The sequence below is a fragment of the Apteryx rowi genome, unplaced genomic scaffold, assembly GCF_003343035.1.
Source record: "Apteryx rowi isolate R43461 unplaced genomic scaffold, aptRow1 scaffold_1202, whole genome shotgun sequence".
Classification (NCBI taxonomy): Eukaryota; Metazoa; Chordata; class Aves; order Apterygiformes; family Apterygidae; genus Apteryx; species Apteryx rowi.
Window position 1 is genome coordinate 94,264 of NW_020447423.1, and position 20,978 is coordinate 115,241.

General features: G+C 40.4%; 1 protein-coding gene across 1 annotated transcript; it reads right to left on the reverse strand.

The window, feature by feature from the left end:
* Positions 1 to 387: 387 nt before the first annotated feature.
* Positions 388 to 18,208, reverse strand: LOC112977884 (hepatocyte growth factor receptor-like). Its single transcript, XM_026090741.1, has 11 exons — positions 18,152 to 18,208; positions 15,490 to 15,636; positions 13,256 to 13,412; positions 12,332 to 12,472; positions 9,849 to 10,079; positions 7,354 to 7,434; positions 6,554 to 6,735; positions 4,837 to 4,946; positions 1,771 to 1,936; positions 736 to 872; positions 388 to 598 (listed from the first exon to the last, which is right to left on the reverse strand). The coding sequence occupies exons 1-11, from the start codon at positions 18,206 to 18,208 to the stop codon at positions 388 to 390; spliced, it is 1,620 nt and encodes a 539-aa protein (XP_025946526.1).
* Between the last annotated feature and the right edge of the window lie 2,770 nt (positions 18,209 to 20,978).

The window sequence follows — 20,978 nt, forward strand, 5'->3', positions numbered from 1 at the left end:
GCAACAATAATAGTCCTTCCAGCCTTAGTGGCTGGTATTCTACATCCTCCTTCATGGCATGAATGACGAATCCTTGTGCTTGGGTCTGAGCACAAATTAATGAGAACTGTGGGAACTAGCCCTGGATGGTAGCACACAAGGATTTCCATTTGGTAAAGTAATGCAGTTGTCCAAATAGTTGGAAATTACTGTTTTATAGTATGGTTTATAGAATCCAATAGACTTAAACAACACAATATCATGTCCTCGTACTAGTGCAACTTGGGCAACATAAACATGTACAACAGTGTTCTCACAAAGACTGGGCAGTGAAAAGCAGTGGACAAAATGTTTTGCTTTTTGTTCATACTACTAAGAATGGATTTTCCTCTATTTTAGACATACCCGTCATGTGTCTACATCCATGTCTGTGTTGTTTTGTGATGATAAAAGAGAAGGATAGGGAGCAATGCACTTCACGTTGACATAAGTAGCATTGACATGAACGTAGTGTTCCCCAACAAAAGTGGAGAAGATTGTTGATATTTTTGAAACAAGTTCAGAAAATGCTGGACGCATCTCAGGTTTTGGATGCCAGCACTTCAGCATGACTTCATACCTGCCATTCAAATAAAAGTGTACAATTATGAAATCATGTAAAAAAGGAAAAACAAACCTCCCTTCCCTCACAGTCTCACTTACTATAATATCAGAATCAGCAGCATTTGCAGAATGTTTTGCAAACTATTTACTTACAGTGGGTCAGGGCAGTATTCAGGTTGTAGTAGCCTTCTTCCTTGTAATAAGTAAACAGTTATATCAAAAGAATTTACATCAGGATAAGGTGGTGCCCCTCTTGTCATAAGTTCCCATAACAACACTCCAAAGGACCACTAGAAAACAAAGAAAAAAATAATAAATCATTGGGTTGGAGAGCTTTACATTCCACTTTTAGAATATGGTTTGACAGATTTAAGCATTCAAATGCATGGATTTTCCCTTTGAAAAGTTACTTTACTGCATTCAGTTTTCTTTTGAGTGGACTAATAAATGCTGTAGGGACTTGAGGAACCACTTAAATTAGAGCCAGAGAAACTCAACTAAGTAAAGGAAAGAAAAATAAAAGCCTATAGGCCTACTACTTAGCTGGTATAAATTGGCTGGCCTCTTTTGAGGTTAATGGAGCTCTGCCAATTTACATGAGCTGATGATCTGATTAACCCTGTGTAAATACATACTGAAGAAAATATACATGGTGAAAATTCTATGCATCACAAGCTAATTTGAATCTGGATTGAAAGGATGGCTAAAATACAAAGTGATCCAGCCAACTAATGACTTCAGTTTATAATTTTTTTCTTCATAAACAGCTGGGTAATATTTAGATTGCTGTAGGCAGTCAGTAAGTATTTATAAAGCAAATAAAGTCTTTTTGAGACCTATTAAATTTTAAGAGTATCAAAGTCAACCTGTTTTGTCAAACTTTCCAAAGCCCCTCCTATAGCAGGGTTCAGCTCCAACCTGGCTTCTTGGACTGTCCCTAGTTTCCCTTGGAGTGGAATTAAACTCCTAATTCTTTCCTGAGCAGTAACAGGTAATCAGGTCAACTTCTGTTGCTTTGTGAATGGGACAAATACCCTTTCTGGATATAAAAACAGTCTCTTATGTGAACTAAAGTTACATTCAAACACAAGCTTTGGTTTGGAATTAGTCCATTCACCAAATGCTAGAAAGATGCCTTCGGCAATATGAGAGAAATTAACAGGTGATACAAATATGTTTGTACATTACCACATCTGACTTTGTTGTGAACTTCTGAGTTTGTAAACTTTCTAAAGCCATCCATTTCACTGGCAGTTTAGCTCCTGTTTTATTGTGCACACTGTAGTATTCTTTATCATAGACATCTCTAGCAAGACCAAAATCAGCAACCTTGACAGTGAATTTTTCATCCAACCTACAGAAATGACAAAAAGTATTATCTGTAGCTGAGCAGATGGGATTTACAATGATGGTGGCTTATAATGAGTGACTTGCATTTTTGAGACTATGACTTTGGAAGGCAGTACTTTATCTTGCATCTATTAACTAATGCCACAGTAAAAGAGAAAGCGCAGCAAAGTATATTTGAAACCCATTTAACCCAGTGAATGAACTCAGGAAATTACTGATATTGTTTTGATAATACGGTTCAAATTACAGTTCTTTTAAAACAACAGCTCTGTAGAAAAAGATCTTTGCTAATAGCCTATACCTCTTGATACTGAGTGCTACATCATTACTTCCACAGCTGTTTCTTCTTCCTTATCCTTGAAAACCTCTCATTTTTATTTCCAAATCAAGATATCACTTTCCTATTTACTCTCAGTTTGGACAAGGAAGGACCCATCATTATCTCAATGATTGCCTGTAACTAATAACTTAGTCTCCTAACTAAGGATGTGTTGGGTGTCCATAGTGAAATGGGTGCTGGGAAAGGCTGGAAAGGTGTAAGAATTCAGATCTGGTTACAGCTCAAACATACCAGAAGGTCTCCCTAGCTTTGCTCTTCCTAAGCTTAGTGTTTGTACTAATAAGCAATATCATTGGCAGAAAATAGACAGAGTCTTGGCATACTTAAGACTACCCTTCATTTTACTTGGAGACACAGCCTCAGCATATGTCTGTTTTGGGCTTATATACAGAATCACAGGATGGTTTAGGCTGGCAGGGACCTCTGGAGATCATCTTGTTCAACCTCTTGCTCAAAACAAGGTCAACAAGAGCAGGCTGCTCTGGGCCACGTCCAGCTTGGTTTTGAGTATCTCCAAGGATGGACAGTCCACAACCTCTCTGGCAACGTGTTCCAGTGTTTGATCATAGTAAAAATTTTTTTCTTATGTTTAAATGGAATTTCTTGTATTTCATGTGCCCATTGCCTCTTGTCCTGTCACTTGGCACCACTGAGAAGAGTCTGGCTCCGTCTTCCTTATTCCCCACATCAGATATTTATACACATTGATAAAATCCCTCTAGAGCTTTCTCTTCTCCAGGCTGAACAGGCCCAGCTCTCGCAGCCTCTCTACACAGGGCAGGTGCTCCAGGCCCCTAATCATCTTCGTGGCCCTTCGTTGCAGGTGCTCTGGTAGGGCCATGTCTCTCCTGCCCCGGGGAGCCCAACCCTGGGCCCAGCACTCCAGCTGTGGCCTCCCCAGTGCTGAGGAGAGGGGAAGGATCCCCTCCCGCGCCCCACTGGTGATACTGTTCCTGGTGCGGCCCAGGAGGTTGTTGGCTGCCTTTGCTGCAAGGGCACGTTGCTGGCTCATGTTCAACTTGTTGTCCACCAGGATCCCCAGGTCCTTCTCTGCAAAGCCGCTTTCCAGTTGGTTGGCTCCCAGCCTGTACTGGTGCATGGGGTTGTTTGTCCCCAGGTGCAGGACTTGGCCTTTCCCTTTGTTAAACTTCATGATATTTCTGTCTGCCTGTTTCTCCAACCTGTTGAAGTTCCTCTGAATGATGGTGCAACCATTTGGTTCATTTACCAATTTAATAACTAAGCTAATATTAATGAAGGGAATAGGAGGGAAATTTGATGGGTCAACAGGAAGCAGTTTATCCCATAGCAGCATAGCAGCTTCCTGCATCTCTTTCAGGATAATGGAATAGAGTCATGGGGGGCTGCCTCCGTATTCTGGTTTCCTTTCTGATGGACATCATTGCTGTGGCAGGAGTTGTGGTTCTGTGTGCTGGACTGCGCATGGCCACTGGGGAGCGTGTGCCTTCAACCCTACACCTTCCTCTCACACGGCAGCAGCTATCCGGGCTCCGCAGTGCTAGGCCATATAGAAGTACAAAAGCAGCTGTTCAGTTGCTAAGGCGATGTAAGATCTCCCAATAGCTGGTCCCCTCTCCTCCAAAGAAAAGATGGTAGGCCAGATGGAAGTATCTTGTGGTCACTGCTTGGACTTGGGTTAGATGAGCCAGGACTCTTACCTAGTAACCCAATTCCTTTGTTCTTAGGAAACCTGAAAATTATGTTGCTTGTCCCTTTTTTCCTCCCTTAAAAAAACAGCAGGTGCAAGGGAATGTTTTTTTCAGAGGCTGTGTAACCGCACAAGTGTGCACACTTTGAAAAAGAAAATGCAGACAAAATTTCTAGTATCACAGGTGAATAACCTTTTTGCAGACAGAGTTCCAAATTATCACATGCTAAAAATAAGCTCTAACATTTAATACTGGATCTCGTTAATTCACAACATCATAGATGATGAATCAGCACAGCAGTATCAGCAACTACTGTGTCAGTAAGCCTGTGTGTGAACTGGACTGTCTGGCCACCCAGAAGCTAGTCAGATTCTTTGCATACTCTTAATTTTTAATGTTAACTTTTGTGTAGAATTGAGCCAAACTAAGCTCCTATTCATGTAATGAAAGATTACTGTCAGGTCCTGTTATTTGTTTGTGTTCTCATTTTTCTCACACAGTTCCACTGTGTTCCTCTCCCCACTGCTAGGTGCGGCAGCCGAGACATGCAGCTTCTGAAGAGGTTGGGTGGAAGCACAGCAAGTTGAGACAACGGCAATTTAACTTCCCTTAGGAGATTTCTTTTAAATTCTCTAACCAATGATTTTGAGAGCCTACACTTTCACCTCATCTGTTCTTACTTCCCACACTTACAAAAGCTTATGTGTAAGAAGTGTGCCTTTAGCAAGCTGAGTAGCTCATCAGTATGCAACACAAACATCAGTGTAATTGCTGAACAATGTAAAAACCTATTTTGACTGAAAAAGAGAACCCCGGAAGCTTACATTTACCTCAGTTTACTGTCTTACACAGACAAATGTGAATGTGTGGCTGGAATTAGATTTGTGTACTTACATACAGTTTCTTGCTGCCAGGTCTCTATGGACAAACTTTTTGCTTGCAAGGTATTTCATCCCTTTTGCGACTTGAAGGCCAAATCCAATTAAATCTTTTACGGTTGGGTTCTGTAAAATATAAATGTTTGTAATACTTATAGTGATACAGTGAATGCAGAAGGACAAATAGTAGACTGTCATTTTTTGCTGTGATTTTCAGCTTTTGACCCACCTGTCTTGCCACCAGAATGATCAAGACAGGCCAGTGCTCATAATAAAACTGGCATAAGTTTAGGTCAAGTTCTTACCTCCAGTGAGGAAACACACTTTGAGAAACCAATAAAACTAATAGACTCCAGAATGGTGGAGTTTGCAACATAACCAGCATGACCTAGGCTGAGAGGTGGAAGAGTATGTTTGATTCTCATCATCATCACAGCTGATATGCAAAATTCACATTTGCGAATTTAGAGTAATGGGATTTAAGTCAATAGAAGGTGCTAACTATGTAGTTGGAGCTCATCAGCTGGAAATGACCAAGAAAGAAAGAAGTCTTATTTGAAGCAAAATGAGTCTAAGCTATCATCAGTATGATGCCACGGAAAAGACAAATGAGACCTTAGCAGTTACCAGGAGGAAGATTTTCTGCAGAGGTTGGTAAATGTTTTGAAGGCCTTCAAGGCACTGGTGAGAACTTACTGAAAATCTTAAATATAAACCTGTAACTCTTTTATCCAGCAGCATGACCTGTTATGTAATAGTAAGCTCCCACAGATTTTTGTGTTGTTGACATTGCTCCATATCATTTTTTTCTGTGAAACAATACTGTTCAACTGGGGTTATTATTCTATTTATTTGAGGAAAGCCCATGGGCACTTGTCACAGACAAGGTCTTTGGTACTTGTGGAATGGAACAAACAGAAAAGGGAAGCGGTCCCTTCCTCAGAAAGCTTAACTCCTCCAACAATTTGTCAGAATTCATGCATAGCTTTTGTTTCTACTTTACTGCTACTGTTGAGTGCCATAGAGATAGGGGCCAAATCCCAGTGACTCACAAGTCCCTTTATCACAGCACTGCAAAATGGGTGAAAGTCTATATTATAAAATGGGCTTAGGCAACTACCTGAGGCAAGACTTGTGGTCTCATACTGGGGAGAAGCAGTGAGGCACTTTTGAGAAATCTGTAGTCTTTTAATGAAAACTGGGAAAATCACTGATAAGAGAGTACTCATAATTTGTACAGCAATAGCTGTTTTTCTTTGTTAAGATAATAAGAAAAATATTGATAGTAACAGGAGTTGTAACAGTATTTATCTGGACATGAAGATATCTTATCTAGGCGATGTACTGAGATAGAAGAGCAGATGGTGATGACTGGCACAGCTGCACTGGAGTCAACAGAGAGATGCCAGTTTATACCAGCAGATGGTTGGGCCCCTTGACTTAAATCTAATAAACACATTTGTTTATAAAGAGGCTTATGGATGGGAAATGAGAAATACTTATTGCTGATAATTTCTGGGAAACATTCTAGAAAGGAATTTGGAGGGGGAAGGGAAGGAGCGGCAGCACTGTGGTCTGGCTCAGTGCTGACCTCGCAAGTGCCCAAGGTTAAGGTAGAGTAAGAGCAACAAGTTATACATGTAATGTAATTATTAGAGTTTATAACCTGTGGTGTTGGAACAGGGAGTGGCTAGACTTACATCACCATTTGGTAGACCTCACTATGTACTTACATGTGTCTCATTCCTAATGAAGTTTCGAAGATCGCCATGTTTCATGTATGGAAGGATGACTAAGGGGGATCCTTCACTGGGCAAGCAGATTCCCAGGAGCGACAGGACATTGGGATGAGTGAAATCTTTCATGATTATTCCTTCTTTCAGAAACTGAGCTACTTCTTCCAGGTCTGTAATCCCTGAGAAATCCAATAATAAAATGAACTAAAATTAAAAAAAAATCAAACTACAGTTCATTTCTTTACAGTGAATCATAGCATAGCAGACCTGGTACTGATAAACTACAAACATACTCCCCACCTCCCAGATTACAACTAGGGTATGTGCATAGATTTTCTTACAGTGACCAAATACACTGTTTGTTAGTAATGTTAATTCCATTTCTCCTTTTCTTAGTATTAATGATTTAGAATTGAAAAGCAAAACTTGAGTAAAGCCTTGAATAAATTCTGGTATAGTATGTTACTGCTTTTGCAGCAGCTTTGCCTGCTGTTTAGCAATTCAACTTACAAAAATAAATCTTAAATAGTCGGTAGAATAGGAAATGACGCCACCTTTCCCTCATTTTCTTCTATCTCTTTCTTTGTAGAGAGAAGACATAGGCATTTCATTTGATGAAAAAATATATACCAATGCCTCATGGTAATCTAAAGTCATTGGAGTTGCTCCAGAGATAAATCTGATCCAGCTGCAACTATGAATTTGTGTTTATGAAAGTACACTTCACTGTAATTAATTAGGCACCCTGGTTATCTTTGGAGTTATGGTAATGTCTCACTATTAAACATGTAACTCACTATTCAGTGACTTCACAGCACAATGAATTTTCCTGCCATCGTTATCCAGCAATGTCCCATGGTACACACACCCAAAATGTCCTGTGTAGAAAATGAGCAGGATTAACTTTAATGAGTAAAATTAGCTTTCTGGTATTTTCCACTGTGTAACAATTATGCTTTAACAAAGTGATCACACTCCATTTCTGTCCAATTCCCAACACTTGCAAGTATACTTTATAACTAACACATAAAAGCAGAATTACATAAAACAACCATTACATAAAAAGAAAACTTTATTTGCAGCATAACTGATATTTCCTGACCTAGATAGAGAGCATAAATAATGACAAGGCTGGCGCCACAACTGCTTCATATTCTTATAATGACTATGCACACAAAAAACATATCAGCGCCTTCCCACCATACTCTCCTGTTGGATATATGTCACAGGAGGGCACAGGAAGGCCCAAAGGAGCAGTTAGAAGGAACTGACTGTGACCACTGGACTGGTGGTTCCCAAGCCTCTGCTACGTGGTCCTCAGAACTGCACAGCCTTTAGGTGTCTTCAGTTGAACGCTGTACAAGGAGGTCACTGTGGACTTATGGTCTTCCTTGCTGTGCCATGGAAGTGTTGAGTGTTAAAAGTGACGAGTTGGTCATAACAGTTTGGGAATTGCTGCTGCTGATCACAGATTGACCACATCACTAGGAGGCAGTGTGTGGTTTCAGTGAGTCTATGGTCTCTACTATGGCCTAGTTTCTAGTGGGAATTATCACTAAAAATGATGAGCACAACTTGCCTCCTTGCTGATAGTCTAAGCAGTGAAATAAACTGTCAAGGACACAGGAATCTTTACTGATCCTGTGCTTTCCTGTCAAGGAAATGGGGTAGTTTGCAGAGTGGGGAAACCCCATATTAGAGCTTACCTTGACCTGCTTGGGAATAACAGAGAAGTTTGAGCTCCAGGCATAGGCATTAAATTATCCAGATCAAATTATTTACATATAATGTTGTTTTCCTTCACAAATGCACCATTTACTGGGCACTTTTTTAATATTAATATTTGCAGTTAGAAAGCAAAATAATTTTGTCAAGTATGAGCTCAGCAGAGAGAACAAGACTATTTCAATAATTCTACTTAAGTTCCAGTCATAAGTGCTGGTCAGAGCCCAGTTGGCTTTGATTTTGGCTTGGGGTAAAATTAACACAATGTTTGTTTTATAAAAGCAGCTAAAATCCCTTCAGACCACAGATCGTTTGGAATCTGGGCACAAATCCTAAAGCTTGGATTGGGTGTGTCTGAAATATTTTTGATTTTGGCTCATTTCTAGCTTCTAGAAGAAAATTAAAAAAGGTTAATTGTATTGGTGTCATTCTTCATATTTTTCAACATTTAAAAATGGGAATTGCTTGGCCTTTTCTGAAACAAGAAAGAAAAGAAAAAGGCCCACCCTTGCTTTGGGGATGATGAAGTGTAATACATGGATGGGAAACACTGACTGTTTATTTGATTTGTGGCTATTTTCCTGTAGAAGAGACATTAGGAATATCATTTATAGCCAATTTTTTATCAGTTTTCTGATACTCAACAGGAGACCTCTTCTGTGTGATCTGCAGAAGTACTGAAAATCCACAGATTCCACTTCAGTTACTGATAGGTTCTTATAGCTTTTAGAAAATGCCACTGACTGAAATACTGATTTGGGCTGTGAGAGAGGGAGGGAACCTGCTGAAGAAGAGGTAAAGGAATAAGGATGACAGGAAAAGGTCAGGAAAACAGGGGACTTGCTATACCAGGGACAAAAGTAAAGGGAAGAGAATTGGCAGTTACACAGAGCTATTCCTGAGCTGGAGAGAGGAACCAGAGGGACCAGAGAGCTTGTGTTATGAAGAAGCAAGCAGTGAAGGAAATTCCTGACCTAGGAGTGGGGGAAAGCGGCACAGAAGAAACATGAAGAGGAAAAATGGGCATGTGCATTTCACTGCCCCACGTTGACTTTTACTGAGTGCGGCTGGTGACTGCAGGAGGTTTCAATGTCATGTGGCAATCCTCCCAGCTCTCATGCATAGAGTTTAAGATCACCAGGTCTCCGCCTCAGCATCCTCTGCCATGAGGGCTTGCACCTCAGGCTCCTGCGATACTCTGCTGCAGTCTCCCTGCTGCTCCCTGGCCTCCTGGGGCGGCAGCCCCAGCTGCCCTCTCCTGTGACCCACATGGCTATGAAATGGGAGTGAGACAGCTGAGGGGGACCAGCAAGTCTCTTGGTTCAAAGGAGCCCTGATAAATGGCAGACTCCTTCCCCTCTCTGCTGTTGTCTCCAACACAGCCCTTCATCTGACTTAGAAGGCCACACGCCCTTTACTCTCCCCTTGATTTGGTGGAGGGGATGCAGTGTTGAAAGAGGTAAAAAGCTTGAGAAACCTGCATATAACCACCATATTTGGACTGTTTTATAATGAACAGCTGTGCAAAAAGAACACCAGTTTGCTGGGTAAGAGTCCCGCTACCCACCTCGTCCTATTACTTCGCTGAAGTGCACAATCAGGCTGTCAGCACCGATAACCACATGCTGGACTTCCTTGACCAGGTCTGGATTTAAGGCACTGATATCAATGTGGACATTAGTTTGGAGCAGTGGACTGGCTAAATCTGAGTCCCCACTGGACAGAATTGGGGAGAGGTCAGAATGAGGATACTGCGCCGGTCTGCACGAGCCATTCTGAGACATGCTTGGAAACTGGTCTGCAAGACGAACAGAAACTGTTATAATCCTTTCAGACTTCTCCTTGGAAAACAGAGAGCTTTATTTTATTGGTGAGCAAGGGTTTGAGTTTATCAGTTTGGAAGTGGCTTGGCTTTGCAGAAGTTTCAGTCACAAAGGGAAAATGAAAATATGCATTGCTAATCTGCCAAACTCCAGGAAAACCATGTCACTAGAAACTTATGCTAGTATCAGTGCTGATTTTATGGAAGTAAGTGGCAAAACTTCTGCTTTTCTGAGGGGATGGAATGAGGCCTTGATGCTTCTTGCCAAGTGTAGTTTATGGGATTTCTAGTGATTAGTAGTATCAAGAGTAAAATGGAAAATGACAGCAATATGAGAGGAGGAAGTAGTGAACAATTAAAAATACGGAACTTTTATTATTGTCAGGTTCTAATTTGGTAGGGAACCTTACATTTCATGAAGGTTTCCAAACTGCTGGTGACTAGCTATATTTATCCAATGGTAAATATTCAACCAGGGAAATGCCTAGAGGTGATTCATATCCTGTAACTGCTGAAGATAATACAGTTGGTGCAAAACATGAAAATAAAATGAGCCAGCTAATTTAAAATAGCAGAAATTAAAATGTTTCTGTGAAGCAAGGAGTATTTATCTGAGAAAATTATTTTTGTCAACAACATATTGTTTAGGTATTTTAAATTGCTTTCATTTAAAAGCTTTTTCTAATATTTTGTGTGATAGAATTAAGGAGCTAAATTATTATTACAACAATTTTAATCTAGAATCATTCCAGTGGAGTCAATGAGCAGAATTTTGCTCAGGGACAAAAAAAGGGAGGAGGGGAAATTTAACAACAAAAATTATCAGATATTTTATCAGAGAGTTGTTGCACAGACATGCTTTCTATATTTATGTATAAAACATGGGAAGTTTTCATATAACGTTATTGTTATTGCTCCAGGTGCTGAGCAAAACTCAGTGCTGCTCTATTTAGAAGCAAAAATACAAACTCTTCCATTTACAAAGCCATATTTATGTTACCAAAAGCAAATATCTATTTAATAAGCATGGTAAAATACTCTAGCCAGGGTTGCCAAACAATTTTTATAGCTGCTACATGTAAGCCTGCATGTTTTCTAATGTTCCTATCATTTTATTCTTTTACAGTAATTAAACTGAATATTCATACAGGGATATTTAATGAATGAATCTACTTCTCTGGTGCATTCTCTGCTGTGCTTTGGCAGTGCACGGTAGCCTCAGGATCACTGGAGATTTACCCTCCACCAAGGATTTTTGCATAATTTTGTCTCTGTTGCAACTCCTCAATCACTTTCCCTTCTAATCGCTGTCACAGGCTTCCCTTTTCCATTGGGAATCCTTCAATCAAGAAACATCCTGTGCAAGCTGACTGCTGCAATTAAAGAATCATAAAGTAAACTGGGAACTGGCCTGATTTGAGTGGTTTCTGTTAAGCTGCATACAGCAGCATCTGAAATAGTACAGACTATACCTATACCAAGACTAAGAAAAATGGTGTTATAAGGCATAAAAATGTATTTAGCATAAAAGTATTCTTCCCTCATGCTCAAAGACCTGAAAGTGAAACAGTGTGTTTTCTGAGCCCGGCCTCCGAGGACACATGAACCTCAACCGAACTGTGACAGTTTTCACAGCCCCCCTAGTTTAATTTTTTAAATTAACATTTCTGGGACATACAACATGCCACTTTCCTGGGTTTATAGGAGATACATGAACAGAGAAAAAGAGTATCTGTTTACAGAACTCCATTTCCCATGTAGGGCTGACAGAACGGATTTATAATGACTATATATGAAGTCACAGAGACACACCAAACCTGGAGCCACTTGATGTCATCCTTAAAATCACTTGCAGGCTGGATTTGCCCATAGTATGGACCTCATGATAACACAAAATGCTGGTATCCAGCAGCTCCTAATTAAGTGTGGAGAATAGTAATTTTTACAGATATACTTTCTGTGAGTTTTTACAGTGATAATACTAATAATATTTTATTATATTCCTCCCCCTGCACAACAAAACTAAAATCCTTTGCCCCTTAATATTGGGGAGCATCTGTGAAGCTCAGTTCTGTCAGCACATGAATGTCCTGAACAATGGATACACAGATAGACCAGATAAAAAATTGAAATTAAGATTTTAGTCGAAATAGCTACCATCTGAAAACAGCTGAAAAGCAGAATGCTTAAAAAGGCATCATCTGCGCAGATTCATAAAAGATACTAACCTTCTAGAAAAGTTGATCTGTAGTCTACAGATTCACTTGAAACCATTTCTGTTGTTGGACTTACACTCCTGGCACTCACCAGCCTGTCCAGATGAGGAGTGTGTACTCTGCCATCATAGCGCACTAGATCACTTCCCAGATCTGAACAGGGACGAGAAAGAAATATTGGGGAACCCTCCTGTGGGTTTAAGTTAGGCTTTCCTGCTCTGCCGGGGAAAGGCTCAGGGAACTACTAAGACAGACATGCGCAAGAGCTGAGCTTTAGCAATTTGAGCAGCACGAGACTTGCTGTAACTCATGTTAAAGCCCTATCCATAGCTCCTGGGCTATGGCTATGCTGGAAGATACAAGAGAGCTTCGAAGCTTCTGGAGCTGGGTTGATGACCTGACCATGATACCACATCATAAAAGACCTAGTTTTATGCTAGTTCCCTTCCTTCTCCCCCCTTGCTTGGTGCATGGTTACAACGGAAAGGAAACCCAGACACGGGGCCAGAGGGAGCATGCTCCAGTTTGGGTGAATAGGAGACCGGGGCACCACAGGGCTCTGCATCTTGCACAGTCCAGATACAGCCCAAAGGACTGTGAGGCAACCGGATGAAGCTGAAGTACGCTTCGTTCTAGGTTTATCATTTACTCATCCCTTCTTCCAAGGCTGATTGGGAAAGAAAAGTTATTAAGTTTCTGTAATAGCTCAGAGCTCCTCGTACATCTTTCTCATTTAGGCACACTGTGGCCCTTCACCCAACTCAGGCAGCAGCCAGAGACTGAAATGCAACTAAAAACTGGACCAGATTGTGAAACTTCTGCTGAGAGGTTACAGAAGGGCGTTGCATGGAATTTTAGCACAGCATAAATTGCTATAAGTTTTTAAAATATAGTCTATAACAACTGAATTATTTGACAGAATTGACTATGATGGACCTTTAATTTGCTTCTTCTTCCTCCTCCAGAGGAAAACCACCAAACAGATCAAAATTAAAAATGATGTTGAAACGACTCCAACAATCAGTCCAGTGAAATTCTGATCTTGCCGGATCAGCACTTTTCCAATAACTGTTGACAAAACTTCTTGCTTCCACTGAAAAAACAAAGAAAAAATAGATATTGTGAAGGTTTTAAAAGGCAAGTCAGAGTTACACTATTAGCACTAAAGTATGAGCTGGAAATGTACCATGTGAATTAAATCTTGATTTCAAGATGCTCCACTGAGAGAAGAAACTTGGAGTGGAGCAATGACTATATTACTGTATGTGAAATCAGATCTACCTTCGTATGGTTCATTATGTGCTTTCAAGAGCTCTGGTAGTGACACAGCTACACAGATGCTACACTACACACACAGCACATAATTCGCACACAAAAACAGGGTCCCACTGCTACCAGATGCTAATTCAAAAAAGTCATGCTTTTACTCAAATGGTGCAAGCAAATACGTGGGGCTATGAATAAAGGGCTGAGGCTTAGGTTAAAAAAATAGCCTAAATGTCTTTAATATGTGTCCTTTTGGCATAAATACGCTGTAACGTCAAACTCCCTTTCTGTTGACAGTGTGCCTGCATTTTAGTTCCCAAGGTCACGTGATCCTGTCCCTTGCCAGTTGCTAGCTTGTCAACAGTTTAAAGAAACAAAACATAACACCCCCCCCACCCACAAATCAACACCGAAACAAACACCAAGCAGCTAATGGGGAAAAACTCTTCTGGGTCACATGGCCCCGGCTCAGTCAGCTGGAATGCTTTTGGCCATCTTTTCTCTTCCTTCTGTGGAATTCATTCCTTTGGGTACTGTAATGATGGATTTGCCCATCAAAAGAGCAAATTTTCTTCCTCGCTGGGCAGACTGCAATTTCTGAGACTCCTTGCCAGTAAACAAGCAGAAACCTTGTTTAACCCCTTTATGCTGTATTCTCTCCTGCCATATGAAATACATTCACAATACATACACACATTAGAGGTTAAGGAAATATCACATAGTAGAGCTGAGTCAATAAAGTTCCAGTCCCAGCTGCATATGTAAAAATATGAATAGGTATAGAATCTAACACATGCACAAATATTATATGAAACTATGCATTTGCAGATTTGGGAAACAGATTTGCCAAAAGGAGATGTACAGAACTATGTCTAATTTTATAGCTATACATCCAAGAAATGGAATTTGTACTTCTTATAGTAAATTAATACTATTTTACATAAATTAATAAAATAATATTTGCTGTATGAATAAAGTTAATTAGTTATTATTATTTCCTTAGACTGCAGCAGCACATAGGAATGCCATTCATGGCCCAGAGTCCTACTGAGGTGAGTGTCATAAAGACATAGAACAAAAAGATGGTCCTTGCTCCAAAGAGCTTACGATCTGAATGAAAATCATAATATAGACTTTGATCCTACTCATACTTAGATGACTGGCAAAATTTCCAATGTTTCCAATGACTCAGAGTCTGTAATCAGCAAACTTAGTTTAAATGTAAAAAAACCCCAAACACTCAACCCTCTGTGGTTTTCCATACTTATGTGTTAAAAGATGTAAAGATTTTGAAAGACTTCTGTCATATTTTATGAATCAGTTAGTCAAAATTGTCTACCATTTAAATCTACAATAGCATTCTGAATGACTCTACTGAAACCACATTTAGAACAATAGAGATTAAAACTCAAACATTTGTCCTAAGCATCTGATCTCAAAAGAAAAAAAAAGAAACTAAATTATAGAAAGTGGAGGATTGGAAAGGATTGGAACCTACTGTCCTCAGCACATATTTTTGCCTGAAAAAGGAATTGTGAACTCAAAGTAAAGCTACGTCAGTCCTTATAGTTCACATTCTTCCCCATATGTTGCCTCTTGTCTTTGGATTAAGAATTATCTTTTTATTTCTGTGCTTAGTTTAGGCCCTACTTTGTGCTTAAGGCTCCAAAAAGTCTCCATACAGACAGGTAACAACAACAACAACAACAACAACAACAACAACAACAACGTTTCTTCTTCAATAATCAATATTATTTTGAATATCAATCCCAAACGAACAGGGATAGAGATATCCCTGTAAACATAGGCTTAGGCTTATATTTAAGGTTTGTAGGTTCCATAGTGACACTGGGATTGATACTAAAAATCACATTAATATCACAAGTGCACAGTAGCCACCTCACCTCTATATTTAGCTCACTGTTGGATTTCAGCAGATCGCTTGGAACCGTACATAGAATTGATTCTGACTGCAAGAGGAGGTTTTCACAGCTTTTATTTCCAACTTTTAGCACCTCTCCTTTAACAGCTTCTGAATCAATATAATTTCCCTTGGAAAAAAAAAAATCAATTTTATATTACATAGCCATCTCATAAAAGTTAAGGAGAAGCCCTTTTATTACCTTGGAAAATATTATCTTAATGGAAAAACAGTTGTGAAATAAAACAAGAAATAATACAAGATTATGTTGCCCTGTCAATATGCATATATTAGGTTTATTCTTTTAAATGGAAGTTTTACAGAAAGGACAGAGGGGGTTATAACGTTTAAGGATAAAGTCTGCTGTCACTAACACTCATACAGCCCATAAACACTTCTAAAAAGGTAGATGTCCGAGGAATAAATTCTGTTGGTTCTGTTTAAATTTTTGCATAATTTGCATGAGAAAGGAAGCATTATATGACCCTGTTGTTTATACAAAACTGGCATTATGTTATCCACAAAATACAGGCATCTCAAACATTTTGTTTTGCAAGTGTTTGTGGTGGAGGGAGTGAAGCTTTCAAAAGAGAACAAGTGAATTGTAATCATAAAAATGGACAAATCTGTTAAACGGAATCACGTTCTACAGATCAAAGAGGAACAAGCCCTCATAAAGATAACAGCATTAAAAGTGCACTACTTAGAAAATCTGCCTTCACATTGCAGACTTGGATGAAATATTATTCCTACTGGTACTGTGTTAGTAGTGTCCAAAGGCCAAGTTCAGGATCATTTGTGCTAGGGACTGCATCAGTATTTTAGGAGCTACAGTTCTGCCCTGAGGATTGTACAGTCCAGTAAAAGACAAGATGAAAGAACAGACATATTAAGCAGGAGGGAAAAGAAAGAAGGGAGGATGGTGTGCGTGTGTGTGTAACAGTACTGCAATCTCCTTATGTGGGCTGGATCTGGGAGTTTTCCATGAGAAGGGAGGACAGAAGAACACACAATGCCTGACACTGCAGTGAGGCCTTGTGTGCTGAAAAGAAAACAAGAATCCCATTTTGAAGGGAAAAAAGTTACTTTGGAATACATTTTAGGTTTGCTGCAGAATCAAAATGAGCCCTGGGAAAATTTTCATAAAAACATGGGAGAGTCAGTTTAATGTCCTATTCTAACCCTAGCAAACCTGCATCCCAGGGGAGTGCTTTTTAATCACTGGCCAACAAAGTCCACGTTACTCTCTCTGTTCTCTCTTCTTGGAGCCATTCTGTTTGATATTAAGTAAATAGTCAATGGGCCAGAGAGCATGTGAGTGACTTACTATTGCTTATTAGTACGAGGATCTGCTGGAAATTGTGAGACACTCATGTTCAAATCTTTCCTTTGAAGCATGTATCTCCAAAGGCTTGAATTTGGATCTCCCATCTCCAAGATAAATATGTTGTCCAGGAGACTGTGGGTGAATGCCTTCCTCCTTCTTCTACACCAAATCTTAGAAATTTTTTTCTACCAAACTGATGCTTCCCCAAAGGAAAAAAAAAATATCATTCTAGCATTGCCTAAGCTGGTCCTTAACCAGTTATAGTGAGGATCACAATTTTTAGTTATTACCACTAATATATTACATATATTAATATGTAATATTAATATTACATATTTTCAAAACTCTTTCAGTGAGGTCTTCTAAGAATAGAATTTATCTCTGGTTTTAAGAACAGGTGGAAATTGACTACTATGAGAATCGGGAAACAATATTTCCTCCTTTTAAATATGTATTACCTTCTACTTCCTGAGAAGTGTCCCTCGCATGCAAGCTGGAGTACCTAGTTACTAGTCGGAGTAGCTTTCACAAAGCAATCTGATAGACCAGCTGCCTCACAACTATAGAGAGATCAGAATAATTTGGGTCTAGGAGAGAGTCTAGGAGCAATAGAAAGAAACCAAAGTAAAGAATGGAAAGTCTGAAATTGGTGTTGGAAGAATTTCTGAGATGCCTAAACAGAGTAGATATTAACCTGGGAAGAATGAGGCAGCTATAGAGCTTCCAGTTTAGTTTGCTCAGAGCTATTAGGGTTTCTGTATGGCACTGTCTGGGACCAGATGCTAAGGTAAACATATTTTCTTATGTGATGTAGAAAAGATGAAAAATAGAGTCATCTATAAATAGACAAGAAGGGTTTCTTAGGATTATTTTATAAGGAATGTGTTTTACCAGTTTAGCAATAGACTAGGTGATTTATTAAGTTTTGTCTTTTAGTTTTGGGACAGATATATCATAGTACAGTGAAGATCCAAATGTGACTGTGTGACATGGAATAATTTATTTCTCTAGTCAAAGGATTTATATTTATAAATATATTTAAGACAACTAGAGGCTCATTCCTAGGCCTCTTCTTGAAGAATGTACAGAAATTTAGTACTGGTTTGGTGTATGAGTACAACCACTGATCAGACAAAGCCTCTATAAGTGGTGCAGCTGGGTCTCAGCTTAGGCAATGACTGGAAACAGAGTCCACGAAAGCATAAGAAGGGTAGGACACTGGTGGTAGGGCACCACTGACAGTCTGTTATCTTTGCAATGTAGAGGACTGCTCCTCAGAAGAAAAAGAAAAAAGACATAACAGGAGTAAAGTAATGACCTTCTTGCCGACATCTGTCTCACTCTCAGAAGGAAGCTGCTGGAAGAGCTGCTGCATCTTCTCAGAGAGTGTAGCAGCCAGCCTGGCGCACAGTCCCGAAAACTCAGAGATGCTGCTTCACTTCAAAGGGCCGCCCTGCACCAAGAGGGCATTGAAGGGCATTTTCAAGAGCCTCCAAAGTCATGGTCAGAGTAGAGTTAAGACAAGTACCCTCACTGCAAATACAGACCGCCAAGTGATTCTGATAGGGGTAATCCTGTCTCTGAAGCATGTCATCACTTGTCATATTTAAGAACAGACTGCTTTCTTGGCCTAAGCTGCAGTGAAAGTTCTCAATTATGTGAAGTGGCCAGACTGAGGCTCTAAAGGAAAAACGACTTGTCCATGAATTTCTCTGTGAATATCCCAGACAGTAGCAGGTACCACAGTGGCACTGGCAGGAAGATTGAACATCTGTTGCCAGGTGTGTATATTGTGGATATAATATTTCAGTCTTCTGAGTATAGATGAATTCAACAAAGAACCTAGTCCTATGGACAAACTATCCATTTCTTCTGCGGTTTGGGAGTATTATGGGCAGACTGAGGTTAGAGGCTACTTCTTTTTCCCCAGCTAGGATGGGAAAATCTAGGACAGCCTCTCGGCCATTAGCATGCCAGTTTACAGGTAATGGTCATGGGCTCCTAAGGGAGGCAGTGAATAATTATGTTCTCTTGAGCAGATTGCGTTCTTAGGTTGTCCCCAACTGTGAAACACCAGAATTTCTCCTACCCTGAGTGCTTCCAAAGTTGGCAGGAGATGGGAGCACTTTTGAAATGGTGTCTTTGTGGTGTTGGAGCAGGAAAGTGCACCAAGTCACTCTGCTGTGACCCTTCTGACTGGGGTATGGTGGGCACTGAGAGACTTCAAAGAGTCACAAACTTGGCAAAGGAAGACAGTGATGATGTGGGACCTTGAGAGATTCAATAGTGTGGAAGACTACAAGGATGTCACTGAAGACAAGAGAGACTGGCATTCCTGGCACACAGTGCCCTGACTGTGTTTTAGATAGAAGACTTAATATTTTTTTGTGTGTAACATTTTCTTATAAAAACATGTTGTGGTCATCAGGCAAAACCAAACAGAACCTTTCAATCAGTACCCACTGTCATTTGATGAAAGCCAAATATGTCACACTAGATTAGTTTGATTGAAAAACTTGTGATAAAAGCTTCCTCCACCCCTCTGAAACTAATTAAGAAAAAGATAAAAGAACTTTGGTTTGGGAGAACAGTTTGTTCACTGAAGCAAGTTGCCATTTAATTTCATGCTGGTCTTGCTTAATTACTGCACAGAATATGACCATGAGGCATGTAAACTTGTGTGCATATGTTTTTGAATGGGGCCAGGTAAAAGTGTTGCCAATATGGCTTGTAATGATCTTTTGGCTCCTGAATAAAATTTCTGAAAGTCGCCTCACTGTTTTGATAGAAGCATCCACTATAACTAATTCTATTTAGAAGAAAATGTTAAATTGGTGCTTGTTAATGCTTTGTTCCAAGAGACCAGCTTTCACTAATGTCATTCTCCAGTTGGTTGCCAGGAAATAATCAGGGCATTAGGCTTAGGTAGACATCTACCATGGGTGCCATGACTACAGGTGACACCAAAGCTACAAAGTTATTACTTTGGTCAGTCTTCAGTGGGACAGTCCTCAGCTAGACTTTGTCATCTGAATAGCTTCCTCCCAGCTTTGCCGTTTCACATAAATACATGGCACTAGGGACTTCTCCTTAATGGAGAATAAAAAGTTTAAGAGTAAAAGAAAGAAGACAGTGAACAGAAAGCACCTAATTTTTAACCTCAGTCCCTGGGAAGGTTATGGAGGAAGTCCTCATGGAAGCCATTTCCAAGCACATGAAAGACAAGAAGGTGATTGGGAACAGCCAGCACAGGTTTCCTAAGGGCAAATTTTGCCCGAGCAGCGTGATTGCCTTCTACAATGAGATGACTGGCTCTGTAGATGAGGGGAGAGCAGTGGACAACGTTTACCTTAATTTTAGCAAGGCTTGCAATGCAGTCTGTCCTAGCATCTTTGTAGACAAATTGGGAAGATATGGACCAGATGGGTGGACTGTAATGTAGCTGAAAAACTGGCTGGACCATCAGCTCAAGGGGTAGAAGTCTAAGAAGTGGCATTCCTCAAGGTCTGATACTGGAACCACTACTGTTTAAAATCTTCATCAACAACCTGGATGATGGGACAGAATGCACTGTCATCAGATTTTCAGATGATGTCAAATTTGGGGAAATGACTGATATACTGGAGGGCAGGACTGCTGTTCACTGGGACCATGAGAAGCTGGTGGAGAGGGCCAGCAGCCTCATAAATTCAACAAAGACAAAGGCAAAGTCCTGCACTTGGGATAGAACAACCCCATGCACCAGCACAGGCTGGGGACAGCAGGGTAGAAAATAGCTCTGCAGGAAAGGACTTGGGGGTCATAGTGGACTACAAGGTGAAATGAGGCAGCAGTGTGCCCTTATGAGCTCAGCTAACAGAGGCAGCGAACAGACGCAGCAGTTTGTGCAGCAGTTCGTGCAGAAGGGCGCATGAAGGTACCTTTGTTTCTGATCCCTGTGGTGTACGCTTCCTCAAGTATGGTCATGACACGCCACAGAGCACATTCCCCAGTGGCTGTTGGAGTTGCTGTGTCAGAGGCTGGGACCCAGACTGACCCTCTGACAGCAGATGCAGCTCTACAGGTCTCAGGCTGCAGGGAGTGCTTGGGGCCTCTCCGGGAGGCCTGGGCTGGCAGCCAGCTCTCCTGCAGGAGGTGTGCTGCTG

Coding starts and splice junctions, on each gene's coding strand:
- LOC112977884 (XM_026090741.1), bottom strand. CDS start 18,208: ATGCAGCAGCTCTTCCAGCAGCTTCCTTCTGAGAGTGAGACAGATGTC. Junction 15,637..18,151: donor AGACAGATGTCGGCAAGAAG/GTCATTACTTTA, acceptor TTTTTTTCCAAG/GGAAATTATATTGATTCAGA. Junction 4,947..6,553: donor TCATTAGGAATGAGACACAT/GTAAGTACATAG, acceptor TATATTTTACAG/AACCCAACCGTAAAAGATTT.